Raw genomic sequence first — 27,994 nt, forward strand, 5'->3', positions numbered from 1 at the left:
ATGTCCTGAGGTCTGATGAGACCAAGATAAACCTGTTTGGTTCAGATGGTGTCAAGTGTGTGTGGTAGCAACCAGGTGAGGAGTGCAAATACAAGTGTCTTGCCTACCATTAAACATGGTGGTGGTACAGCCATGTTGTGGGGTTGCATGAGTGCTGCCGGCATTGGGGAGCTACAGTTCATTAAGGGAAACATGAATTGTAACAGTGTGCTGAAAAAACCCCCAGCTTAAACCAGCCTACACTGTAAAAAATGCAGGGCTTTACACAATTCCTTCATGTTGTCCCAACACAAATCAATGAAGTTATCTTTATTGTTTTTACAAATGTAGGTGTTAAGTTGTCCTCCAAAAAGCTCAAGGATTATGTTGATTCGGCTCGTTTTTAAGTAGTTTGAACAAGCAGCAAAGATATTTTGTTTTGCATGTAGGCTGGTTGGCTGGTTTTAGCTGGTCGACTAGCCTAGTTTCAGAGGGGTTTTGGCCATTCCAAGCTGGTTTCCAACAATGTCCAGCCTGGTCTTTGCTGGTCCTTGCCAGGTTGGAAATGGCTGGTCATTTTCCAGCCTAACCAGCTAAGACAAAGTTGGAAATGGCTGAAACCCAGGTTGGTCGACCAGCTACAACCAGTCAACCAGGGGTGCGTTTTCAAATAACGACGTAACCAGTGGCTGAACTAATTTAGTATGATGCATCGTTTGGAAAAAGAATGATGTAGTGACGAGTGTTTCCCAAATCTGTAGCTTCCCTGTCGGAGATTCATCCTTTGAACCACATTAGTTATGACATAAAACATCCATAATGATGCTATAAAAGGGGCGGAGTAACAACTTCTTTAGAGAAGAACCCCATCATTTATTTGAGCAAATTATATTGTTTTACGCGCACATACATGAAAAAATCCAATATTAGTTTCGGTAAAAACATGCACACATTCTCCATATTAATTAATATATATATATATATATATATATATATATATATATATATATATATATATATATATATATGTACGGCACATATAGGGCCTGTGTTTCCTTTACAAATATTAATGAGAACATTACATATTCTATTCTAAATTAACATAAAATCACCTACAAAAGCTAACACGTATTCTAATCTCATATATAAATCATATAAATATATAAATTAACAAATGATGAGACTTTATTAAGAATATGTAATTTTTATTATTTATTAAGAAATGAAAAAATCCAACTTTATTAATAATATTAATAATATTATTGATGATGATTATGACGTTTCACAGTGATGGGTTGCGGCTGGAAGGGCATCCGCTGCGTAAAAACTTGCTGGATAAGTTGGTGGTTCATTCCGCTGTGGCGACCCCAGATTAATAAAGGGACTAAGCCGACAAGTAAATGAATGAATGAATGATTATGACGATTAATATTATTATTAGGTAGGATATTGTTTATTTATTTTTGTCTTTTTGTCTTTTTTTACAATTTGAGACAAGTAAACCACTGCAGAAACTTTCTAACCAACAGGCCTATGTCATATACAGTACAGACACTTAATAAATAACCTACTATAAATTAAAAGCATTAACGTATGCTGTGTTTTTCGTTGTCATACGCTTTAAGATGTAACATTAATTCCGCTTTTAAATAATAGGTCACCTATAGCTTTCGTCATGAGCAACGGCTGTGTTCAAAATGACATTAATGTTTTCTAAGGGCACTGCAAAGGGAGTGCAATTGTAAACATGAAGATCGCAAAAACTGAACTGTAAAAATACTTTGAAAGCAAATTACACCTAAGAGTGATGACCTTAATGCCTTAAAAAAAACATTCCAAGTTTAAATGTTAGAATGATTGATAGGAATAGGCCATAGGGGGGATAACTGGGAATAGAGCACAGCCAGGAACTATGTTTCTAACTGCAGCTCCAGATGTGTAGTTGCAAGCATAGAAGTTTGCAAATGTTCATTGGAATGACGGCTTTAGGAAATGCCAAATCATCAAACTATGTTTGTAACGACACAACTTGCGACCTAAGTTGGCTAACAATGGTTTTCAGAAAGCACCCCAGATTTAAGTGTTTTTTTCAGCATGGTTGTTTACAGTGCTGCAGCAATTAGTTCTGCCTGAAAAAACAAACAAACAAACAAACATAAAACAAGCAAGTCCATCAAACTTTAGGAAAGCAAGATGCTGACTGCTTAAGAGTGTGTGAGAGGATGTCCAGCAGGGGGCAGTATTGTAATGACAGTAAAGGTTAACCAAAGCGCCCTGTTGATGGGAGAATTCCTCACACTACTGCAGTATCATAACCGTCGTCCAGCTGATAAACTTATGAATGCGAATTCTTGAGCAAACAGGAAACCCTTCCCTGTAGAGTGAGTAGACGCTATGTCCCCCACTGTACATCGTCATTTATGTAACGTTACATTGGTCGTTTATTTCACTGTTTTGGCCACCGTCAAACGTCCTCTGGGAAACGGTTTGAATTTCCGGTTCGTGTTCAATTCATGTACTGTGCTGTTAAGTGTGTAAGTGCACATGGTGTATAGTGAGCCATTTAGGACGCTGTGACAGTTTACTCTCAGTGTCTCCTGCCTCTGTCCCGTCGATGGTAGACTACAGCATTTTTAAAATATCTTCTTGTGTTCGACAGAAGACGCTCATAATTGTTTGAAACAAGTTAAGAGTGAGTAAATGATGACAGAATTTACATTTGGGCTGAGCTATCGCTTTAATAATATCTGTTCTTTATAACTTCCATGTAAACCTACAGAGCTAAATAACATCTATATTAATGTACAATTTGAATTTAAGATGATATTAATGAAAACCTATTTTAACATCAAAAGTCCTTTGATTCACTTTCTTTCTGCCCGCGTTTCCACAGACTTCAGAGCTGAACAATGACAAATGATGCAAGTAGAAGCGTTTTAGAAGTTATAAAAAGATGTTCAGAGATTTAAATGATAACACTTTACTTAAAGGGATGGTCATAAGACTGTCATGAAACATTCATAAACATGTACGAATGAGATTTAATGCATGACAACTGTCATTAAGCGTCAATCACTCGCCATTTTAAATGCAAAGATAACATTGAGATGTCCTTGTTGGGACAACTTGACATTACACTGCTAAAAATGCTTTTCTTAGATTTTCGTTTCCTGTTTCTAGTCAAAATATCTCAACATTTTTTAATAAAGGAGCATTTCTTAGACAAGCCAAACATATTGTCTTCTTTTAAGAAATAATGTGTCAAAATTAAGTGAGTTTTTCCTTAAAACAAGCAAAATATTCTGCCAATGGCATAAGAAAAATAATGTCAAAAGGAAAAAACAAGATTATTTTGCGTTCCCCATTGGCAGATTATTTTGCTTGTTTGAAAGAAAAATTCCCTTAATTTTGTCATATTATTTCTTAAAACAAGAAATAATAATGTTTTTGCAGTGTGTCAAGACATAATATAATATGTCATAAATCTGTCATAAACATGATTGACAGGTGAAATGAACAAATTAAGTAAAATACTATGATAAAAACAGTGATGAAAACAGAAATAGCTGTAAAAATTGCATCAGTATATTAAAAGTAGCTGTCCTCACACATCTTAGTTATTTCTCATAAATATTAAAGCACATAAAAGACTCTAATTTAATTAAATCTTCTTTTACTTCATAATAATGATAACAAAATGATTACTAAAATATTGTTTTCTTCATAATTCATGCAGGTCTTTAATAAATAATTAAATAAATTGTTAAAAAAAATTTTGACTGCATGGAATGCATGTTAAAGGACTTAATTTGTTCATTTGTATTCATTTAGGAAACCCAGAATACAGAAAAAAAGAGGTTTCTGAAAAAATAAAACAGATTTTTTTAATTTTACATTTATTATTACAATTCAATTAAACCATTAAAAGTGGAACTCTAAATCCAAATTAAAATGGACAATAAAACATTAAATAAAACAGACTCCGGGGTCTCATTTTCATTCAGGATGGCTTTCAGGGAAGTCTGAATTATTTGAGATAACTGGTTCATTCAGATGGTTTACTTTAATGATCCCTCAATATATCACAGTGTGTGTGTGTGTGTTTGTGTGTGTGTGTGTGTGTGTGTGTGTGTGTGTGTGTAAAGTGTGTAAAGTGTGTGTAAAGTGTGTGTTAAAAAGACACAACCCACTTATATCGCCTATTGGACAATTTCTTGGAAAGTAATTTGATGAGTGATTTATATACAACAATCAAAATGTCTGAGCAGTTTTAATATTGAGAAGGACATTTATATAAATCACTCATTAAATCTGTCCTTATTTTTAATGGTGTTGTCTGGTTTTACTCCCTCTCTGTTAAAAGCAAAAAGAAACTAAAAAAAAAAAAAATACAAATGAAATCACGACTAGACAAATGACTTTGTTAGCTCACATGGCTAGTTTTGTGGTGAACAATTTATCTGTGCATGTCATTAAGATAATATAAAATGTTTGCCCTTGCAATCTTTAAATATAATCTGAAAATTCACTTCCTGTTTGTTTCCAGGTAACTGTCAGATTAGGGCTGTCTGAGGTGATGGGCGGAGTTAACATACTTAGCCACGCCCCTCCAAAAACAAACAGAAATGGTGAGTAGGAGGAGGAGTCTGTTAGGTTGTGATAACTTTCCACAAACCCTCTTCCAGTTCTTTTTGAATGAAATGCCTCCCTTACGACATCCAATCAGATCACAGTAGAAAGAAAAACAAGCCACACCCACTGCTTTCTCTTTTAATATTCTGTTTCTCTAGGATCAGCGTCACACTAAGAAAAATAAATGGTCGCAGCTTCCGGTTCATGCGGAATTTAAAGGTTAAGGTAAAAAATAATTGGTGAGAGACAAACATCTGTTCCTGATTTATTTATTGCAGCAACAAAAAGCAAAGCCTTCAGGGGTTCTTTTCAGTATAAAAGCCTTTTCGGTATAATGTTTTTTTGTATAAATTTCCATTAGCGAAAACGTATGAGAAGGCATTCCCACTACACTATAAAAAATGCTTTTCTTGCTCAGATGTTTTGTCTTATTTCTAGTCCAAATATCTAAAAATTCCTAAATCAAGAAGCATTTTCTAGACAAGCAAAACATCTTGTCTTGTTTTGAGAAATAATATGCCAATATTAAGTTACTTTTTCCTTCAAACAAGCAAAATAATCTGCCAATGGGGTAAGCAAATTAATCTTACGTTAAAAAAAAAACAAGATTAATTTGCTTACCCCATTGGCAGATTATTTTGCTTGTTTGAAGGAAAAACTCACTTAATATCAGCATATTATTTCTCAAAACAAGACAATATGTTTTGCTTGTCTAGAAAATGCTTCTTGATATAAGAAATTTTAGATATTTAGACTAGAAACAAGACAAAATATCTTAGCAAGAAAAGCATTTTTTGCAGTGTACTATTGGCTTTTAAAATAGGATCTTTAAGGGCACCTACAGTATGATGCTAATCATTTCTTTGTGCATTTGTGCATCAACTGTGTGCAGGTATGTTGTGTCCACAGTTATAATGGAGTGATGGAAACAATAAGAAGTCTCTTTTTTAAAATTTCCTGACATTAAAATAGGATCCAAATCCATCCCATTTTCAGGCCCACCGCAACATGATGTAGAAGTGCGGTTTTCCCTGCCCACCAAATTGATTGACAGCTGCATATTAACATGTCTATGGTTTTTAATGACGACTTTTAATGCGACTCGCATTGACAGGAGAAAATCCGATCTACTTGCTTACACAAGAACACAGATCCGATTCATATCAGATAAATTAGCACATATGAACAAGGCCTGAATCTGATTTGAGTAAATCGGAATCCATGTAATATGTTCCTGCTTACACGTACATGGGCCAAATCTGATCTGTGCCACATGGGAAAAAAAAAAAAAATTCGTAGTCACTTGAACAATGCAGTGTAAATGCGGACGAAATATCACTTTAAGCCGAATCACGGTATATTCAGGTATCCTTAAGGTAATTTCAATACTTTAAGACTTTATAAAGAATCTTAACTTCTCAGAATATTTTTTGTATTATTTAAAAAAAAAAACCTCATTGCCAATTCAAGTTCTAATCAGTATCAAACCTTTAACTTAATAAACCGTTGTTAATATATAATTGTAGTTAAATGAATCAATGGAGCACAATCGTGCAACAGAACTCAGATAAGCTCAGAAGAAACCAAGCTTGAGAAATAATCATAATTGAACAAAATTTAAGACCTCGTACAAACGTGATTAAAACGTTTTATACATTTTAAGGGCCTTAATTTTCACCCAGTAAATAGTAGTATCTTAATAAATATCTAGTCAAATATTTTGTACTGTCATCATGGCAAAGATAAAAGAAATCAGTTATTGGAAAAGGTTCAGGGTTTGTTGTTTCTGCTGCAGCGTGTCATGATCCAGCTGTTGTAAAGGATCTGCTATTAAAATCCATGGTAAAGTAAATCACTCTCTGTCTCTCTTTCTCTCTCTCTCTCTCTCTCTCCCTCTGAGCTGACAGACTGCATTCATACTCCTTTCGTTGTCTCCACCTCTGCTGACCTTCCGGGTATAATTTGTCTTCGTGTCACAGAGATTCATTGCTCTCTTCACACAGACTGACCCCCATTAACCATCCAGTCACAGTTACTATACTGCATTATAAAGGGTAGATGTGACAACAAAACTGCATTTCCCACAAACCCTTGCAAGCAATGCCTTGGAGGAGCTATGCTGGGATTGCCTTACAGGTCTCATGAGTGTGCATTTTTTTATTCGATGTTTGACGTAATCTCAACTGAAAAATGAAAAGAGGACGGGACGTAGTGTAGCTCCTCCCCTTTTTAAAAAGCAGCCAATAGTGTTTTATGTTTATCACAGCTCTGCCAGGGAGAGTGGTTAAGCTCAAGCGCATCAAATGAAAAGGGGGCAGGGCATGTCAGATACTAGAGAGCGTTTGATTGGTCAAGATTTAATGAGAAAATAAAGTATGAGGTGACGTGAAAAAAACTTTATCTACAAAGTACTTCTACCACTACTTATAGATGATCGCAATCAATTCCTTTGTTTGTTTTGGAATCTCTTTGGATCTCAGCATGATAACTAAGCTTTTGAGGACCTTTTGGTCTACCTCACGTCATCAGGCAAGTCCTATTTGAGTGATTTCTTGATTGCAAACAGGTGTGGAAGCAATCAGGCCTGGGTGTGGCTAGAGAAATTGATCTCAGGTGTGTTATCACTTAAAATACAGGTGTTTTCCACACAGGGCCATGTAGTTTTGGGTTTTGATTTGCCAGCAAGGAGGTCGCTGGTTCAAGTCCTGGCTGGATCAGCTGGCATTTCTGTGTGGAGTTTGCATGTTCTCCCTGTGTTGGTGTGGGTTTCCTCCTGGTGCTCCGGTTTCCTCCACAGTCCAAACATATGCGCTATAGGGGAATTGAATGAACTAAATTGGCCACAGTGTATGTGCGTAAATTAGTGTGTATGGATGTTTCCCAGTACTGGGTTGCAGCTGGAAGGGCATCCGCTGTGTAAAACATATGCTGGATAAGTTGCCGTTTCAATCCACTGTGGTGAAGCCTGATGAATAAAGGGACTAAGCCGGAGGCAATGAAGTATGCACTCATTTTTCAACTGAAAGTGTTAATATGTACCTTAAAGTTGTACAGGTATTTATTTAAATGTCCAATACATGTATTCCAGAAAGCGCTAATGTCACCGAAGCACAATAACCATTTTAGCTTTCATTATATATTTAAAAAATATTTGGGTAAAATTAACCTCATCCACTGGCCTGTTTTCAAGTATGTAAACATACCGAGCACAAGGTATTTTATCATGAGTTTTAGAAAAAAATCAAGCGTTTATGAGTCTGACTGCCTACATTATATAAAGATAAAACCTGTTTAGCAAATGTTTACAGAAGCAGGTGTTGAAAATATATTTTATTCAATATATTATAATTTTCTATGGAGAATCTGTAAACCGGCAGAACAATGGCGTACTTAAGCATCTCTGCAGTTTAGTTGCTAGGTTTCATTGTTGACAAAATTAAATCCAGTTTTGCTGCTTTACTTTAATGATCTTCTGAGAATACGGTGGAATGGGAAATGCACTGTAAAAAAGACAGGGTTCAATACAATTCCTTTATGTTGTCCAAACACTAATCGATTAAGTTAACTTAATTGTTTTTACAAATTTAAGAGGATTGAACGAAACAGTGAAGCTGAAACAAAGAACTGGTAATCTGTCTAAAAAGAAGTGGAAAAAAAACTCAGCTGTGTTGATGCAGATCATTTTCAAAAAGTAGTTTGACCAAACAGCCAAAAAAAAAACACTGATTAATAATAGCAAATTGTTATTAGTAATAATCAGTGGTGGAAAGAGTACTGAAAAATCATACTTAAAGTACCATTACTTGCCTAAAAATGTAGTGCAGGTAGAGTAAAAGCATCCGTTTTAAATATAACTCGAAGTGTGAGTAAAAAAATAGACATTTGAAAAGTGTTGAGTTTTATGCTGTAAAAAGCTGATGCATTTACATGTAATTTGTGGATGTGTGTAAACGTAACCTTCTGTAGTGCATTTAGTTATTACCCAGCAGGCACACTACATCATAAGATGTTAATATTAGGTTAGATTTAAGTTGTGACGTCACCCTAACATCTTAGGGTGCTTTCACACCTGCATTATTTGGTCTGGTTGAATTGCACTAGAGTTTGTTTTTCCCTCTTGGTGCGGTTCGTTTGGGCAGGTGTGAATGTAGCTATCGTACTCGTGTGCGCACCAAAAGCAGACCAAAAAAGCGTACAGTGACCTCCTTGAAGAGGTGGTCTCAGTACGCTTTCAAACGAACCCTGGAGTGGTTTGCTTGTGTTGAGAATATGATCCGAACTAAAACAGACGCAACCGCAAAAAGTACTGCGCCTTTTTGGAGTAATCCAGCTGCCGTAGGCCGATGCGCTGTGCATTATGCAATGTGGAGGGAAAATATTTGTTGACAGCGCTTTACCAACAGAGAGAGAGAGAGAGAAAGGGTGGGGGGGCATTACTTGATGGATCATTGGTATCATTTCCGTGCCCCCTCCTGAAATGACGAGCGATGTGCCTTTTTCGTTTGCAATGCCTTAAAACATCAGCCGCAGCCGCGCTTCATTTTCGAAATGCAAAGTTTGTCTAAAGTGATGTGTACAGACCATATAGTGTACTATGCGCAGGGATATAATCAGTCAGCGCAGTTGCCCTCCGTAGTCAAAAGAGACATTTTGTGTCTGCCGGTTTGTTTACTTGCGCGATTTCCATCGGCATTTTCCAGCACGTGAATTCTGACCAATCGAAAAGCAGTTTAGGAAATGTGTTCAACAACATCTGGCCATTGAGTGATGTGGGTTTTGTCAGATGAATTCATTTTGGTTCTTTTCAACTGGTTCGGACCAAAGCAATCAGTGTGGTGTGAAAACGACCCAAAGACGGCAGAAAATGCAACATGTCATTTGTTGCCCTTGGTGCGGACCAAATGAACCGAACCACAGATGTGGTTTCATATTGACATCAAATACTGACATTTATTCATCAGGTGTGGCAAAATTTAATGTCTGATAGATGTCATAGTGGTAACGTCCACACAATGTCAAGTTGTACATCATTAGATGTTGATTTTAGGTTGGATGTTAGACATTGACGTCGGCCTGATGTTGAGTTCTGACATCACCCCGATTTTATTTTCCAAACAAAATGCAACGTCCCCACAACATTGAGGTACAACGTCAATTTGATGTCATGTTGACATCTTTTGCCTGCTGGTTGTTTTGATCAACATAAAGTAAAATAAACATCATCTTTTCATCAGTGACATGCATCTAAACAGTCTCTGGGTCATTGCGTGTAAGGATTTTGGACATCTTCTTTTGGATACTTTTAATGCTTCCAAACAGTTTGCTACTAAAATCGTCTTGAGGTAGTTCATTATGATGCCATTTGCCTTCTATGTGTGGTTTGATTGGACTCCCAGGACTGATTTTTCTAATCCCCATAGACAAGAAAAAAATTAAGTAGTGACTGCAGGTTGAAGGAAAGTCGTGGAGTAAAAGTACCAATATCGCACTAAAAATGTACAGCAAACAAAAAAGGGGGAAAGTAAAAGTACACATTATTAAAACTACTCGGTAATTTACAATTCCTGAGAAAAACTACTCAATTACAATAGTTTGAGTATTTGTAATTTGTTACTTTACACCACTACTAATAATTATTATTAGGCCATTTATTAAAGTAGTATAAACTAACATTATCACATAAATGATATAAAAACCCAGACTAAATTACATTTGATTACACAAACATCAGATATAACTAAAGTACTTTACATTTATGATCTTAATGGCATCTTCTCTTCAGGATTTAAAGATATTTACTTTAAATCCAATAGTATTTGTTGTGTAAATGTTCAATATTGTTGGTTTGGTTCAAGGCTTTGAACTCTATATTAAAAAAAAAATTCTCTGAAATGCCTTCGGAGAAAACTGAAATGAAAACATGTCTCTGAAGTCTATAAGTAGACAGGGTCACAGCAAAGCTCTAGTTTGTAAACCATTCCAGTGATGCAAAAACCTTGCAAGTATTTGCATGTGTTTAAATAAACAAATCATGAAGACTCACCTTCTGCAGCAGGTGAACACAATAGTCTTTGAACCTGCCATGAGGGGGAGCCCTTCCAGCCCTATAATAAAACAAAAGGAGAGGTCATTTGATATTCAATTTTATTAAAAAGTCATTAAACAGCTCTTCTTTCAGGTTAAATCTACCTGGGAATTACAAAAAAAAAAAAATTATAATAAAAAAGTGACTAAAATGGGTGATGAAAGCTGTAAGGAGAAAGTGTAGTGTGTGTGACAGAGCAAAGACAGGAGAGAAAAGGGAGACAAGCACAGGCATCTGTCAGTGACAGGCATCAATACTGACTCTGACAAAACATCAGAGGTAACAAGTGAGGAAACGCAAGATTTTATATTATACTAGGGCTGCACAATATATTGTGAAAGTATTGTTATCGCAAATTACATTTATTTATGTATTGGTTGTTTATATCTAAACTTGACCAATCAGATGAGTCCTCACAAGTAGCTGCTGTTCTGCTATTGGCTGGAACGGCCCAAAGCTAAACCCATAAACACTGATGGTGGGAACCGAGAGTTCTTTACTGATAGTGATTTAAAGACTAAACATAAACATCTTTTAGTCTGAATTACATACAATTACATTTACATAGATCTGAAAAATACATTTAAACTATTAATTGAAATATCAATAAACAAATAAAAGACTTAAAAACATATGTAATAAAAACAGCATTTTTCTAGGGAAATGTGATATTGTATGAAATATTGTTATTGCGATACTCAACGACAACACCGCATATTTCTACACGACACACACATATCTACTTTAAAGTGACAAAAAAGTCTGACTGGAGTGTTTGAAAGTCGTGTCTATCAGGGTTTGAATGCAACTTTAATCCGCTGACGGATCAGCTGATAGACGTGAATTTCAAAGACTCAAGTGTCTTGTAAACCGATGATCATTATAGCCAATCACTGTCATATCTATTAAGCATGTGAACACAATGGCCAGTGTTCAAGAATCCACTCAGATGTTGATGTCGCCAAACAATCATTGGGTTGATATGAGAAAATTGCTTGATTGAAAGATGACTGAGGGAGAGGAGTAAAGGCTAAACTATGCTATGGTAATTACTATTAGTTCAGGATAGTTAATAATGATACTACATTTTGTAGTGTAATTCATTAATGGAGAGTTGTAAATATCTATATACATTTTAATTGTGTGTGTGTGTGTGTGTGTATATATATATATATATATATATATATATATATATATATATATATATATATATATATATATATATATATATATATATATATATATATATATATATATACACACACACACACACACACACACACACACACAGTTGAAGTCAGAATTATTAGCCCCCCTGAATTATTAGCGCCAGTTTATTTTTTTCCCTAATTTCTGTTTAATGGAGGGAAGATTGCTTCAGCACATTTCTAAGTAGAAAAGTTTCAATAACTTATTTCTAATAACTGATTTATTTTATCTTTGCCATAATGACAGTAAATAATATTTTACAAGACACTTTTATATAGCTTAAAGTGACATTTAAAGGCTCAACTGGGTTAGTTAGGTGAACTAGGCAGGTTAGGGTAATTAGGCAAGTTATTGTATAACGATGGTTCGTTCTGTAGACTATCGGGAAAAAAATTAGCTTAAAGGGGCTAATAGTTTTGTCCCAAAAATGTTTTTATCAAAATTAATAACTGTTTTTATTCTAGCCGAAGTAAAACAAGACTTTTAATAAGAATAAGTAAGACTTTTTCCCATAAGAAAAAATATTATCAGACATACTGTGAAAATTCCCTTGCTCTGTTTAACACACACACAAACACACACAAACACACACACACACACACACACACACACACACACACACACACACACACACACACACACACACACACACACACACACACACACACACACACACACATATATATATATACTGTGCTGTGTATACTATAATGTTTCTGTTTAGTACAGCTTATTATTTACAATAAATAATTGAACTGAACTATTCTGCCTTATGACAGTTTTATGATCACTAAGATATGATTGACTTGGATTTGAGTAGCTTTGATTTAAAAATGAAAATTACAAAAATAGCTAAGATGTAGTTTAGCTACTTTTGCCAAGTAGCTTTTAGCTTGGCTCGTTACATTTCAAAAAAGATAGCTTTAAGTGTAGTTAAGCTACATTTGAAGAAGAGTAGCTAATAGCTTAGCTCATTACATTTTTCAAGTAGCTTGCCCAACACTGGCTTTCAAGATGAAAATAAAGGAAAAAGCTCGAAATGTGCAAGTTATTCCCTACAATTAAAACTAACAGATGCTAATGTTGTCTTAATTGATGTTCAACACACACAAATCTGTTGAAATCTCAGAAAATTTAGTTCAGGGTTGCATGAGCCTTTCAGCAGGACAGCAACACAAACATTTCACTTGCACAGTCAAATCTGTTTAAATAGTTGTGGCATACCCCATTTGTTCAGGCTTGCCTGACAGCAGGCTAAGACCGAGCTGAGATCGCAGATCAAAATGTTTAGTCCTCAAAACGCAAGAACCACTGAATCATGAGAATGCGAAGTTAATAACTCTTAAGTACTTTGTGTATTTATTTTCAACACAGACTAGGAATAGATCCAATAATGGACAAGGGTGACGTAGGTTCATACTCCACAATGAAGTAAACAGCAACAATAGTCAAAACATGAGAGAATAAATAGTTCACTAAAATGTATATATGTATATTTCAGATTCAGTGTGCAACAACCTTAAAGCCTAAAAAAACATCCATCTTTCGGGAACCAGCAGCTGGGTGTTTCTGAAGTGAAAGGCAGCCAGAAGGGAACCACATGTTTTGAATCCAGGGAAAATACATCACGATTTCCACTGTGCCTCTAGAGAGGACAATCACCACAAGGCTCGAGACAAATATAGAAATAGAAGGCAGAGAGAAATGGAGTTGTGACCAAACTGAATGCAGTTTCTATATTAAGATGACAGAAATTCAGGAGATATATGCACTACACAATGCTTATGAGCACAAACGGTTTGCCGAGTGGTCATTTCAGCATGCACCTGGAGTCCGACTAGTGTCAAGGACTATAGAATACATAAGACATGTTACTCGTGTAGTTTTGAATGAGGAAAAGTGTAACGGTCAGTATGGCAGATGAAGCCCTGCCTCCAAGTACAGGAGCCATTCATTGATCGATACAGACTGAAGATTCTTCAGGGGAGGGGCTCGGACAAGACTTGAGTTTCTTGTGTGATTCAAACATTTAGAAATTAAACTAAAGAGACCATTGTTTAGTTTTATTGATCATCCCTAATATGAAACGTAAATAATCGTGAGCTTCCCTACTGAAAAAGCCTGGTTGGCTGGTTTTAGCTGGTCGACCAGGCTAGTTTTAGAGGAGTTTTGGCCATTTCCAGGCTGGTTTCTAATCATTTCCAGCCTGGTCTTAGCTGGTCAGGCTGGGTAATGACCAGCTAAAACCAGCTTGATCAGCCTAGCCAGGCTTGGAGCCCAGCCAAAACCAGCTTTGTCCAGCTTAAACCAGGCTGGTTTTAGCTGGACATTTTCCAGCCTGACCAGCTAAAACCAGGCTGGAAATGATTAGAAACCAGTCTGGAAATGTCCAAAACCCCTTTAAAACCAGGCTGGTCGACCAGCTTAAACCAGCCAACCATCTTAGGCTGGTTTAAGCTGTTTTTTTTCAGCAGGGTTTGCAAACAATTTTGGAGAGATCGAGGTTTCCTCATGCCCAAGTCCAAGCGTACTTCCCGAGAGGTGTTTCAAAGATGGCCGCCGAGTTAAATGACTTGCCTTAACAAGACTTGGGAGTCAAGGCGAATAGTTTTGATTCAGACTCAGCAATGCTTTCGAAGCTGTTCCATGTCCTCCTGAAATAGATCTCTGGATATTTGCACCTACGCATCACATATCTACGCACTGGCTCTCCACCTACACGCACACACTGCCCCACTAACCTGACGGCACTCCAAAACACTCCACGGCATTTACACACAGAGCAGACTTACTAGCATCGAGTCATTGGAGCAGCAGTCAAAGCTCAGGTCTCGTAATGGGACGGTTGTTGGTTCGCACAAGGACTAAGTGGGAAGCAAGTTATGACCTATCAGTTTGTCCTGGAGCACTTACGGTAGTTGCTCCAGGTGTATTTCCTCTAAAAACACTTGCTCTTAACATCTCCTTTCATTCCCAATGTAAGCAAATGATTCAGTCTACTGTAACACTGTGACCTACATGCTTAGATGAAGCACAAAGGAGCAGATGTCAGATGCAGACGCTTACAAGTTACAACTTAGCCTAGTTATGATGTTACAACTTGCGAGTTTATAGAAAATCCCAGCATGTCATCATTAGACTTCTTGAGATCCCGGACTAAGAGTAACTCTTGGAATCAAGCAGTAGCTTGACTGAATTTCCTCATCCTTTAGCCATATGATAATTGGGCTCATTGGAATTACGTGCTTCAGCATGCATTTTTGTGAGGCTGCAAATACTTACATCAATACTAGGGGTGTCACGATTTCGATTTTTAATCGAAATGGATCGAAATTTATGCTCAATTTCGATTATCGAATCAAAAAATAGAATCGTTGACGCTGCCACGCCCCCATGTCACGTCAGCTTGGCTTGCCAAGCGGGAAAAAACAGGCTTGTAGAAGTGCTTGTTAAACTGCAGAAGCAGGAGACCCGTCGACAGAGCTTAAATCCTCTCCTCTTTCAATGAAGTCGCCGGTGTGTAGGCATTTTGGATTTCCAGTGAGTTATGTTGACAACGTTCATGTTGTCGACAAAAAAAAACAACACAGTTTTGCAAGCTCTGCTATGTACGTATTAGGGTTCGTCCGATAGACAACACCGACATCGTGATCCTCCGCCCGCCCCCGTTGCAAATCCGCTCGCGAAAAGTACACACTCAGGCCCTGTTTAAACTGTCTTTGTTTTTAAATGGCATTTTAGAATGACAACGATTTGACATCCACAGTGGCGTGTAGCATTTCTGAGCAGCCCTCCTTCCTCTCTACCTCTGACACACACACACAGACACAGACGCACACACACATCCCTGGGCTCGAGACAGCGCGTTCAGGCAGTCAAGAGGATCAGTAGACTGCTTCAATCTTTCACTCACTTGTACTTAGTGATTTTAGCGAACACCTCAGATACTGTTGGCTGGTTCCTGTTGGTTGTGCGTCTTTTTTTACCGACGCCATTATAACGACACAGATCACTGCCTATTCACGAGTCCCGCAGAAAAAGTGATTGACAGGTGGTAATTATGTGTGTATCTTACCTTTATTCATTTACTGTATGATTTGTTTATGGGTAAAACAAAGACCATGCAGGTCAGGTAGTTTAAACGGTAGGCTACAAATAAATAATTAATTGGTCATTAATTAATTAATTATTCATAATCGAAAATCGAATCGTGACTTTTGAATCAAAAATGTAATCGAATCGAGGATTTGGAGGATCGTGACACCCTTAATGAATACAGATATAATACTTATATGTATAATACAATATGTGTTTGTCTGCAATTTTTTGGTTAAAAAAAATTTATTACAGGGCAGTATGATGCCAACAACTTTTGTTTCTTTTCACATTAATGATATTTACAGACATATTACTGATGAACGAAGGCTTATTTTAGTGCAGTTCTTTTAACGCTAAATAAATAAAACAAAACAATCAAATGCATTTGCCTCATATCTATTTCCTTAAGTACAATATTTCTACTATGGTCAGTTTTGTCTGGTCACTTAGTGCCGTGTTGTACTTGTGATGCAGAGTTCTCTGGTTCGAGTCTGGTTAAGCACGCTTCCAAAAACCAAATGAAAGCAATGTAAAATCAAGGTAAAACAATGTAGCTGCAGGGCACTTTTACGTTTTTGAAAGCACTATTGGTTGTGTTTAGGTAAGTAGTCCACTAGGTGATCTGTACAAGTCCCACCTTCTTGTAGACTTGTACAAAAAGGATGTGTATCTGTAATGTTTAAGCATACAATAAGTAACGAATTTCATAATTCACAAAAATGTAGACAGCGCCATCTAGTGAATTTGTCTCCTGAACTGTGCAACAAAATGTACACAACGAATTTTACTTTATAAAAAATAAAAAAAGACAACACAACAAAAGTAGGTAAATTATGACCATTTTTGTGTGAACAGTTCATTTAAATATTATGTACATACATAAAGTTTTTGGAAATCATGTGGTATTAAAGATGCAGTAGGAGATCTGGAAAAATGCTTACATTAGCCGGATAGCATTGAAAACGCACATCCCTCCCACAAGCTAACTGTTTTCCAAAGCCATAACATAACACAACACTACATCATGAGTCATTCATCTGTGTGAAAACTTTATACCTGGGTTTTACTGGCAGTTTCTTCATAGCTGACTAAGCGGAAGAGCACTATCAGAAGAAAGGAGTCTTAATAACAAGTATATTGTCGTTGTCCATTTCGCTGTTTAAAGTTCACTTACAAAGCAACAGCTGACGCATTTGTATTACATTCATTTTCATATAGAGTTCCGTTATCAGCACTGCAGTTTAGAATTTAACTTCCATGCTGACAGGACTATTGGGCAATTGGGAAAAAGCAGCTTTGTCACTATGTTACGATCACCAGCAATCCATAATTGGCAGATTGCTAAAGAACTACACATATGCCATAACAAACTACATTTCCCATCAGGCACCTCACACATCAGTTTCGGATCACCCCTGATTACTTGCACACGTTTGTCACTCATGAAGACTGATTATATGGACTATAAATGCAGAACTCATTCTCACACACATGGCTGAGTCTTGTTTTCACATGAACATTACAAAGTGGTACCTTGTCTAGTCTTGTCATGTTTTTGACTTTGACCATTGCCTTGTTTACCATTTATGTTGTTTTGCCACCTGTCCATTCGCCTGTGTTTGACTATTCCCCTTAGATTACCCACAGGCTCCAGTTTGTGTGCATTTTACTGTTGCCTGCCAGACAGGTTGACCTAACCTAAGGTTCTACCCAAATATTGTGTTTTTAGAAACATTTTTAGGTCATTGACTTTACCCAGAATACAAATAAATACATTTCGATCACTTAACCTAGTAGTTAACATTTTAATTCTATCAGAATGTGAAGATACTTGAAACCTTTACAACAAAACATATTTCTGATAATAAACAATAGTCTTAAGTCTAATTTATTAGAGTTCAAACTGATGTCCTGATGAAGTATTGAAGGTCTATTTAAAGTGTGTATCACTACAGTGTCAATTAGAAGTCACTGGTCTGCATGATTTGAAGTGCCAACCATCACTTTGACTGTAAGATGCCGATTAAACACCACTAAATGCCCAAATACAATGGCACTGTCAATCAGACACACAATGATGAGCGCAGTCCAAACATGGTAAATGACTCTGCTGACAGACAGCGCAGAGGTGTGAGGAGTTTAATGAGTGAACAGGTCAGACCCGAGGGGAAAAGAGACTGGAGGTCGCCCGCAGTTCTCTGACAGCTGCTTCAATGCAGATTTCAGATGGGGACTGTCATTAATTAGTAATGAAGAGATAACAAGCCAATCCCTCCACAGAGGGTGATGTCGGCTTTCATTATTACGGCTGGAAATGTGGAGAGGTGTCAGGGGCATTACACTAGAACAACAGTCATTAGTTTTCCCCAACACACATACAGTAAAGTGAAGTGTCAAATGAACACAAAACAGTTCATGGAGCCTCTGATTCTCTCGATCTGCACATGAATATGCTTCAGTAAGTGATGTAATTTACCCATATCTGGGAGTCAAGGAGAACAGGATTTTTAACAGGCAGTCAGAAATCAATATTTCCAAGCTGTAACAATCTTCTGGAGAAGAGCTAGAAGCTAGCAGCTAGCACTGACCTAGCATACAAGGTGAAATTTCTTAATCTTTTTAATTTTAAGTGTCAAATAATTTATCCTTTACCATACGTAAAACATTATGACCAAACATGTTTAGAGCTGCAGAATGAAACATGAGGGTGAGCATGAGTGTGCTTTCTATGATTTCATTTTTCATTTCAAGTTTCATTTATGTACTTGCATATTGCCGAAGTGAATCAAAATAATGTTTTTTTTAGATGTTAGTATCAGTAAATTAGTCTTATGGATATCTATAGGCTAGAGTGCTCCAAAATTGCCATTAAAAAGATACAAACATCCTAAGTTTGCATCAAATCCTCTGACCAATTAAATACTCTCTAGTATCTGACATGTCCCGCCCCTTTAAAGAGGCTATTGCTATATGCACTTGAGCTCAACCATTCTCGCCAACAGAGCTGTAATTTTTTTTAAAGGGGGAGGGGCTACTCAATGTCCCACTCTGTGTTCATATTTGGGTAGAACCTTAGGTTAGGTCAACCTGACCTTCTCCTTTCTGAAAGGCAAAGTCAAGTGGCCTTGTATCCATGGAAACAAAGACAGTCTTTTTGAAGGGTTTTTGCAAAAAAATTATAAATAAATCAAAATTAAAACCATTCTAAAACCTGAATCGATATTGGAGTTGTTTTTGCATGCTGGAGGCAACTTCAGGATTCAAAGAGATTGAAGGATGATGCAATGGTTGTGGTATTTCTTTTAGACAGGTATAAATGTTTTAAAACCTTTTTAAGTCATGTAAAGCTTGTGTAGATTGTGTTCCTTTAAGAGTTAGCTTAACTACAACATGTAAAAATAGGAGTCCAACAACAGAAGTGAGGATCCACGTGCAGTTTATTTACAAAGAATAGTCAGGCAGGCAACGGTAAAACAGGGACAAACTGGAGCATGAGGGTAATCCAACGAACAGTCAAACAGGCGACTGGTCAGGACAGGCGGCAAAACAACAAACGGTAAACAAAGCAATGATCAAAAACATAACAAGACTAGACAAGGGTAAGGGAAAACAATTTATTCATCTAATGCTGAGTTAAGGCTTGTACAAACCAGGACGCTTTTCGTTTGCGTAATCGTCAGTGTTTTTCAACTCGTTTTTTCCGGATTCAAACCAAAGCGATTTTTACTGCCGTCGAGCAGAAGAGTATGCAAAAATCACTCCTTAACGTTAGATGGCTCTTCACATCTTTAAGCTTCTGAAACCCACTTGTAACACAGAAGAAGAGAGAAAACCAACACGCTTGTTGCTAAAGTTATTGGCGATTCGAACAAGCATGGATGGTTCAAGCAGCAGCTCCAGCTAGCGATGAAGAAATGATTATTGTTCACGGAGCAATAAGCAGCTCCACGTTCATGTCGCCTCTGAGTATCTTCTTCAATGTGCGCTCGCATTGACAGTCTTGCACTTGAGCGCCTCCAAGTGCTGTTTACTGTAACTTCAGCAGCTCCGTGCACGTAAACAAAAGTACCAATCTGATTGGTGGAGAAAAACGAGCATGAGGCGTTTCTTTAAAAATGACGCTTTTGCGCCTGCCGTTTTGCATGTTGGTGTGCACGAGCACATTGGCGCCCTTTATTAAGTCACGAGGCTTTAAACGTCAATGGAAAACGCAAGCAAAAAACGTCCCGGTGTGCACGAGCCTTTAGATTGCACGATTTTCAAAGTTGTCTCGTCACGGATGTTTTCCAACTGCATGACTATCTGGGGTAGCATTCTGTCGGTGCTGTGTTTACACTGCAAGATGGATTGGCGACAGGGGGGTTTACACTGCATGACTTTAAGATAGGAAGAATCGCTGACAACTTTGTCTTGGTCCACGAACTACATCTCACAACCACACACATGCAAAAACTGACATGGAAACAACTCGATGTCACGTAGTATTATCTTTTGTTATTTTACAAAATGATAAAGAAGCCTTTAGTGGGGTAAAATGTACCTATTTTGCTCTCCTGGCCTTTGAAGGGAATTAGCAATTTCTCCTCAACTTCTTTTCTATTTCAATCCGGTTGTGGTTTTGCTCAGATGACACGGGTGCTCCAGCCAAATTTACACTAGTTTTCCCTACATTTCTTGGGTCAAAATAGACCAAAAAGAAGCCTTTCTAAGTTCTCCCCCAACCTTCTACTGGCCTCCAGATACTAATACTAGTGGATGCTTCAGAACACATTTCACAATGCATGATTTTGAATCGCCGACAGGTCCAGATGTTTTGCATACCAAATATCTCATGCGTGTTGGCAACTCATTGGCGATTTTCTCAGATCGTATCTTCGATAGTTCACACTGTGTGATTATTGCTCACAAGAACAAGCAGCGATTTGCCTGTGATTTCAGGCATTTGTCTGCAATTTCTCAAAACCTGTTGTCAAGTCAAAATCAGGACTAAAACCACGCAGTCTGAACTCGACATAAGTCATAATGCATAAGAGTGAAAATAACAACAAGATCCATCGGCTGAAAAAAATTTCAAGTCAAGTAGAAACATGTGCACGCAACAACAAGCTGATCACATCAAGTTTAAAAAAATCTACTGTCTACAGCAGATCATACTGCTTGCTTTATTACTTTAGAACTAGTTCAGTAGATGCTTTGGTCGCTTTGACCAAAATAAGACTTGTTATTTCTTGTGTAGAACATGAGATCCTGTTAGTTTCAGTTCACGGTTTGGCTTTAGTTTTAAATTTAAAAGGCTCGTCTCTGAAACACACAGACTGATTTGACGCCACATTCACACTATGGATGACGCGCATCCATAAAGTGACAAGCGGCCGTTCATTTCAATGGAGAGGTTTAGGGTTTAGAGTTTAGGGCTATTTAGTGTTAGGCTTTAGGGTTATTTGGTGTTAGCATTTAATTTTTCGCTTTTAAGGTTTAGGGCAGGGGTGGGCAAACTTGGTCCTAGAGGGCCGGTGTCCTGCACAGTTTAGCTCCAATTCCAATCAAACATACCTGCTTATAGATGTCTTGAAGACACTCATTAGCATGTTCAGTTGTGTTTGATTTGTGTTGGAGCTAAACTGTGCAGGACACAGCCCTCTAGGATTAAGTTTGTGTGCATTAAGGTTAGATCTGATTGGCCTAGACTTACATGGCTGTATGTCAGGTTCAGTGTGCATGAGATGTCTTTTAATTATCCATCCATCCATCCATCCATCCATCCATCCATCTGGTGTTCAATCCTGCTAAGATATGTCAAGTCTTAGCAGAAATTCCCCCTACAGGGGCGCTTATGAGGTTTATATAAGGTTTAGGGTTTGATGTTATTTAGTGTTAAGGTTTAGGGTTATCTGGTGTTAGCATTAAGTATCTAGGGTATTTTGTGTTAGGGTTTAGAGTCTAGGATTAATTAGTGTTAGGGTTTAGAGTCTAGGGTTATGTAGTGTTAGCATTTAGGGTTTAGTGTCTAGGGTTAGGGCCTACTCACACTTTGCCATCCGTACCGTGCCCAGGCCCGTTTCCCGGATCGTTTGAGAAGTGTGAGTGCGCTTAATCGGGCTCATACACGGTTTACTTGGCCGGCCCTGGCCCGGTTGGAAGAGGTGGGCCTGAGCCCTGTTCACTTGGGCTTTGGCGCGGTACGCTTGTGTGTGAGTGCAAAACGCGCCAAAGCCCGAAACTGAAAGCGAGACGTGACTTTTAAGGGACTGTTTCATATGGATTTATTAATAATTCTACTGTTCAGTGAACGCAAACTGCCGTAGTTTATCAAAGACGCAAACCCCTCACTGCACGACAGCTGCACGCCTTCAGCAGACCTCCTCATTCCTGCAGTACGAGAGCTTTATGATTGTTTATGAGCGCCAAAAGTGGCGGATCTGTTCGGCGAAATATCTGACTGCGTGTCCCCGCATCTCTAACGACTGTTTGGCAAAATATTTGACGGCATATCAAACGACTGAAACGATATAACTAGAGAAATCTCCACTGTGCTGCTGAGTGAGAGAGTGCTTTTCACTGAACAGCGCAGCAGCGATGACGTAAGCGTGCCGAAGCCCGTTTGTGGTGTGAGCGCGGGCCGTCGGGGGAGACGGGAGGGGGGACAAGCGTGCTTTAGCCCGGTTCGAGGCAACTGTACCTAGTGTGAGTACGGCCTAATTTAGTGTTAAAGTTTAGGGTTTAGGGCAGGGGTCACCAATCTTGTTCCTGGAGGTCCGGTGCCCTGCAGGGTTTAGCTCCAACTTGCCTCAACAAACCTGCCTTGGTGTTTTAAGTATACCTAGTAACACCTTGATTAGCTTGTTCAGGTGTTTGATTAGGGTTGGAGCTAAAATCTGCAGGACACCGGACCTCCAGAAACAAGTTTGGTGATCCCTGGTTTAGGGTTTAGAGTCTGGTGTTATTTAGTGTTAGAGTTTAGGGTAGGCTACTCAAACAACAGCGACTATGGTGACCGGATGTGGGATTCTGTGAGAATCCTTCAACTTTATGCAAATGAAGTACAATTTTAAGTTTAAGTTTACAAGCTATAAAGCTACATTGCTATAAAAATGTATGGTAAAAGGGCTTGTTCCATCAACTGGAATTGAATTGAAATTCTCTGACAGAGGCCTCAGTAATCTTTATTCTTTAGCACTGCAATGCATTCTTACATTCAATCTTCTCTGTGCTGCTCTGTCCTTCTTACTACAGCTGTGCCAGTCAGCTGTCAACAATGCTGACTTCATTCCAGCCTTAAGCAGTCAGTCTAGGATTAACTTTAACAGAGATTGGGATCCATGTAGGCAATGCTGCAGGCAGCCCTGTCCACTAAATACGAAACAAAATACGGAACAAATATAATAAGCTAATTAACACTATTCAATTATATATCGCAAGAAAAAATTCATTCATTCATTCATTCATTTCCCTTCGGCTTAGTCTTTTTATTCACTACATTGGAATGAACCACCAACTTATCCAGCATATGTTTTACACAGCGGATGCCCTTTTAGCTGCAACCCAGTACTGGGAAACACCCATACACTCTAAACTATCACATTCACACACCGGAGAACCCGGAGGAAACCCATACCAACACGCAAACTCCACACAGAAATGCCAGCTGACCCGGCTGAGACTTGAACCAGTGACCTTCTTGCTGTGAGGCAACAGTGTTAACCACTGAGCCATCTTGTTGCCCCTGAATGGACTCGTAATCATATTTTACAGAACTCCACCTTTCTAAATATTATGAAGTAAATTCAAGTTCAAATGTAGCATTTACTCGAGTATAATGCTATTTTAGACGGTGACATTTGGTCCCCCATAACTCAGCTTAAACTAATACACACACCCAGCAGTGTCACAGTGTGTGTACCCTCATAATGCTCCTGTATTAGACAGTCAGCGTGAGTTGAAGCCGAAACAGTGATTAGATTAGTGCCGTGATCAGATGCTGCAGTTAGAACAGTTATACCCACACACTTGCGATTTACGATTTGTCAGCACTAAAGACCACCACCGCTGTTTTCAATCAGGTCCTCTCTTGAGCACTGGGAATAACACAAAGATTCACTCTGTTGCAAGACTATGCAGAGAATGAAGAACCAGTTATATTTCAGAACTAGTACCACTATAACACTGTAAAAACTGCTGGCTTCCAAACAATTCCTTCATGTTGTCCTAACACAAATCGATTAAGTCGTTTATATCAACAAGTGGATTGAACATCAAACAATTAAGATTAAAACTTAAGAATTGTGTTGTTTCAACTTTTTTTAAATATGTAGTTTGAACAAGCAGCAAAAAGTCTTTTGAGTGTACTCCGACGTTCACATGGACATCAGTGATCTAATGATTTGCCTTTCACACAACAACAATCAGCATTCTACACTAGATTCCTCCAGCATTTCACACAACAACAGTTTGTGTTTGTCATGGAACCAGGGGCTGGTGCATCATTAGAGGCGACCTAGGTGGCCACCTAGGGAGGCAGAGTAGTCAGGGCAGAGAATCCACCTCCACCCCTCCACTCTTCACTTTCGTCCACGACTACCTAAACCCAACCTGGATCTTCACTTTTGTCCGCCCTAGCAACCCTTCCCAATTCTTCAATTTCAACCGCGACCACCAGCCCACCCCACCCTATTCTTCACTTCGATAGGGCGTACTCGCAACTATGCTATCCGAATCATGCCCAGGTTTCCCAGATCGTTTGAGCAGTGTGAGAGCTCTGAATCGGGCTCAGGCACGGTTCACTTGGCGGCCCTGGCCCAGTTGGAAGAGGTGTGCCAGAGTGCGGTTCACTTAGGCTCTAGCGCGGTACGCTTGTGTGCGAGTGCAAAACGTGCCTTAGCCCAAAACTGAAAGAGAGACGTGACTTTTAGGGGAGTGTTAGATATGGATTTATTAATCATTCTTACTGTTCAATAAACGCAAACTGTCATAGTTTATTAAAGACGCAAACTGGGGGGGGCCTGGTTCAAGGCAACGAAGTATACAGAGTATCCGAACACACATCCTGTTCTTATGCCCCATATAGTGATGCAGACGTCTCCAAAACCCAACAGATGGACAAATCTAAACTCATTTTTATTAAAACAAATATAAATATGCATATAATAAATAATACAGCTAATAATAATAATATTATACAAATGCTAATTGTCATTAATAAACTGACAATAGATACTGAAATAGTAGTGGGCGATTTCGGAACGCAGCCATTCTCATTTGTTTGTTGGCAAACTGCTGTGTGTGCGTCCTGTCGCAAAATGTAGTGAACACTACTACAAAAAGGGAATAGTTTGATTGCGGTGTTTACATGTCTGTACTGCTCTTCAATAATGCAACTAAAACAGGAATACTCCACATGTCCTAATTCAATTTCTGTTTAGTTCGATCATGACTTTAATCAGATTAAGACAGTGGTGCCCAAACTCGGTCCTCGAGGGCCGGTGTCCTGCAAAGTTTAGTAACAACCCCAATCAGACACACTTAGGGGCTAGCCAATCAAGCTCTTACTAGGCTTTCTAGAAATCTCCATTCAGGTGTGTTGAGGCCAGTTAGAGCTAAACTCTGCAGGACACCGGTCCTCCAGGACCGAGTTTGGACACCCCTGGATTAAGTTCATATAAAATTGTTGTTTACATCAGAGTATTGTCTTAATCATATTAAAATCAGAGTATTGAGCTGCGTCCCAATTGGCACACTATACACTTTTACATGTACTTATGCACTTACACACTCAACAGGATAGTATATGTATGTAGTGTTGTCCCAAATGGCACACTAATGTTTTTTTACTAAGCGGAAATTCAAACTGTTTCCCTGATGACGTTTGACGGTTGCCAAATCAGTGAAATAAACGACCAAATTATCAAATAATACCTGCCGTGAGTACAACCGCATTCACCGTCGGGAGGCGCTATAATCACTCTTGTAGGAGAATTTTGCTTTCACCATCCAAAATAAATAAAAGTTATCCAACATGTGCGCCTGATAGCTCCGCCCCTTCCGCTACGTCAGCAAACCTGCAGTCGTTGAGTGCGTGAAGTGTCCATCATTACACACTTCATTTTAGCGGCTGAATGAGTGCATCATCCGGGTAATTAAAGTGCACTTAATGTTTTCAGAGTTTTCAGTGTGAACACACTACTTACACTATTTATACTACAAAATGGCGTAGAATAGTGCATAAGTATGCGATTTGGGACGCAGCTTTGGTGTCCTGGTAATCATACTCCACAGGGACACAGCCAAAAGAAATTGTTTCATCCAATCTGTCAGCGTACGAATTGAATGTGAAGCAACAGAGGATTCTCTCAAATATACACATCACGACTCTCATCGTTCCGCACTGTGAGGAATGAATGTACGCCGCGTCTCCGGTTATTACAAGAGAACAGCTTGTGTTGGATTAAATGAATGGCGGCGGTGAGTGTGCGTCTTGGAAAAGAGAGTATTGTCATGTGCAGCAGGGATGAAGTGAAGACGGGGAACCAGAAAACCCCCTCCCGTCCTCGCAGCACGTTCCCTTCGGTGACTGAAATATTCAACAGCGGGCCAGTCGATAGCACAGCACCCGCAGAATCAATGTCATTCAGGCAGACGGAGAGCTAAAGGCAGACAGATGAAGAGCTAATAATGCAGGACACACTCATGCATTCACTCCGGCTCTTTAGCATTTGATGGTTTCTTTCAGATGGACGTTTTCTAGGAGACCACTTCAAGTGTGCTTTGTTTAAATCATGGGTGTCGAAACTCATTTTCACTGAGGGCCTACTTCAGCTGATTACTATGCTGATTTTATAACTGAAAAGCCACGGTCACACTGCACTTTCGCCCTATGAGCCGCCTTTCCACTGTACACAAAAAAAACGACAGACCGAAAGTCATTAATTTCCAATGGAGAGTAGCTGCGTGGAGTTCCGATCATCTCCGTATGTGAAAAATTTGGATCTGATTTAACCTGCGGAACCATTAAAATATTTGAACTTCTATGAACGGCCGACCCCATGTAATGTACTCCAGTGTTGTGCAAGCACGTCTGTGTTAGGGTCATGGGATTTTTCCGTGGGAATACCACGGGATGGGAGTCATATTTGCTTTTAAAATAACAGGATTAGGACAGTACAGGATAAAATAGTTAATGGGAGCAGACGAGAGAAAATGCACCGCCATTTTGTAGTTTCTTTTAACTATGATTACAAATGTAACACAATAAAAAAAAAAATACACAGCCCGGAAGCCATCAGTGCTGGAGGGAGCTAACACCCACGGAGAAATTGATGTGGTGAAAAAATGATCAGTAAGGTAATGACTTGTCCATTAAATTAACAGAACTAGTCGGGAAGTCAGAAATATTCATGTTCATGAGAGTAAACCGTGAAAATGATAGCACGGGGGCGAAGAAGTGGCGCAGTAGGTAGTGCTGTTGCCTCACAACAAGAAGGTTGCTGGTTCGAGCCTCGGCTCAGTTGGTGTTTCTGTGTGGAGTTTGCATGTTCTCCCTGCGTTCGCGTGGGTTTCCTCCGGTTTCCACCCACATTGGCCCAAGGTTCTCACAGAAATCTGTCAAGTTTGGTGAAGGAAAATTATGGTTTGGGGTTACATTCAGTATGGGGGCGTGCGATAGATCTGCAGAGCAGATGGCAACATCAACAGCCTGAGGCATCAAGACATTTGAGCTGCCCATTACATTACAAACCACAGGAGAGGTCAAATTCTCCAGCAGGATAGCGCTCCTTATACTTCAACCTCCACATTAAAGTTCCTGAAAGCGAAGAAGGTCAAGGTGCTCCAGGATTGGCCAGCCCAGTCACCAGACATAAACATTATTAAGCATGTCTGGGGTAAGAAGGAGGAGGCATTGAAGATGAATCCAAAGAATCTTGATGAACTCTGGGAGTCCTGCAAGAACGCTTTCTTTGCCATTCCAGATGACTTTATTAATCAGTGATTTGAGTC

General features: G+C 38.7%; 1 protein-coding gene across 1 annotated transcript in view; it reads right to left on the reverse strand.

The window, feature by feature from the left end:
• mcu (mitochondrial calcium uniporter) overlaps positions 1 to 27,994 on the reverse strand; it is a 121,680-nt gene that overhangs the window by 12,345 nt on the left and 81,341 nt on the right. Inside the window, 1 exon segment of the mRNA NM_001077325.1 lies at positions 10,655 to 10,715. Coding sequence (NP_001070793.1) covers positions 10,655 to 10,715 — 61 coding nt within the window.

The sequence above is a fragment of the Danio rerio genome, chromosome 13, assembly GCF_049306965.1.
Source record: "Danio rerio strain Tuebingen ecotype United States chromosome 13, GRCz12tu, whole genome shotgun sequence".
Lineage (NCBI taxonomy): Eukaryota > Metazoa > Chordata > Actinopteri > Cypriniformes > Danionidae > Danio > Danio rerio.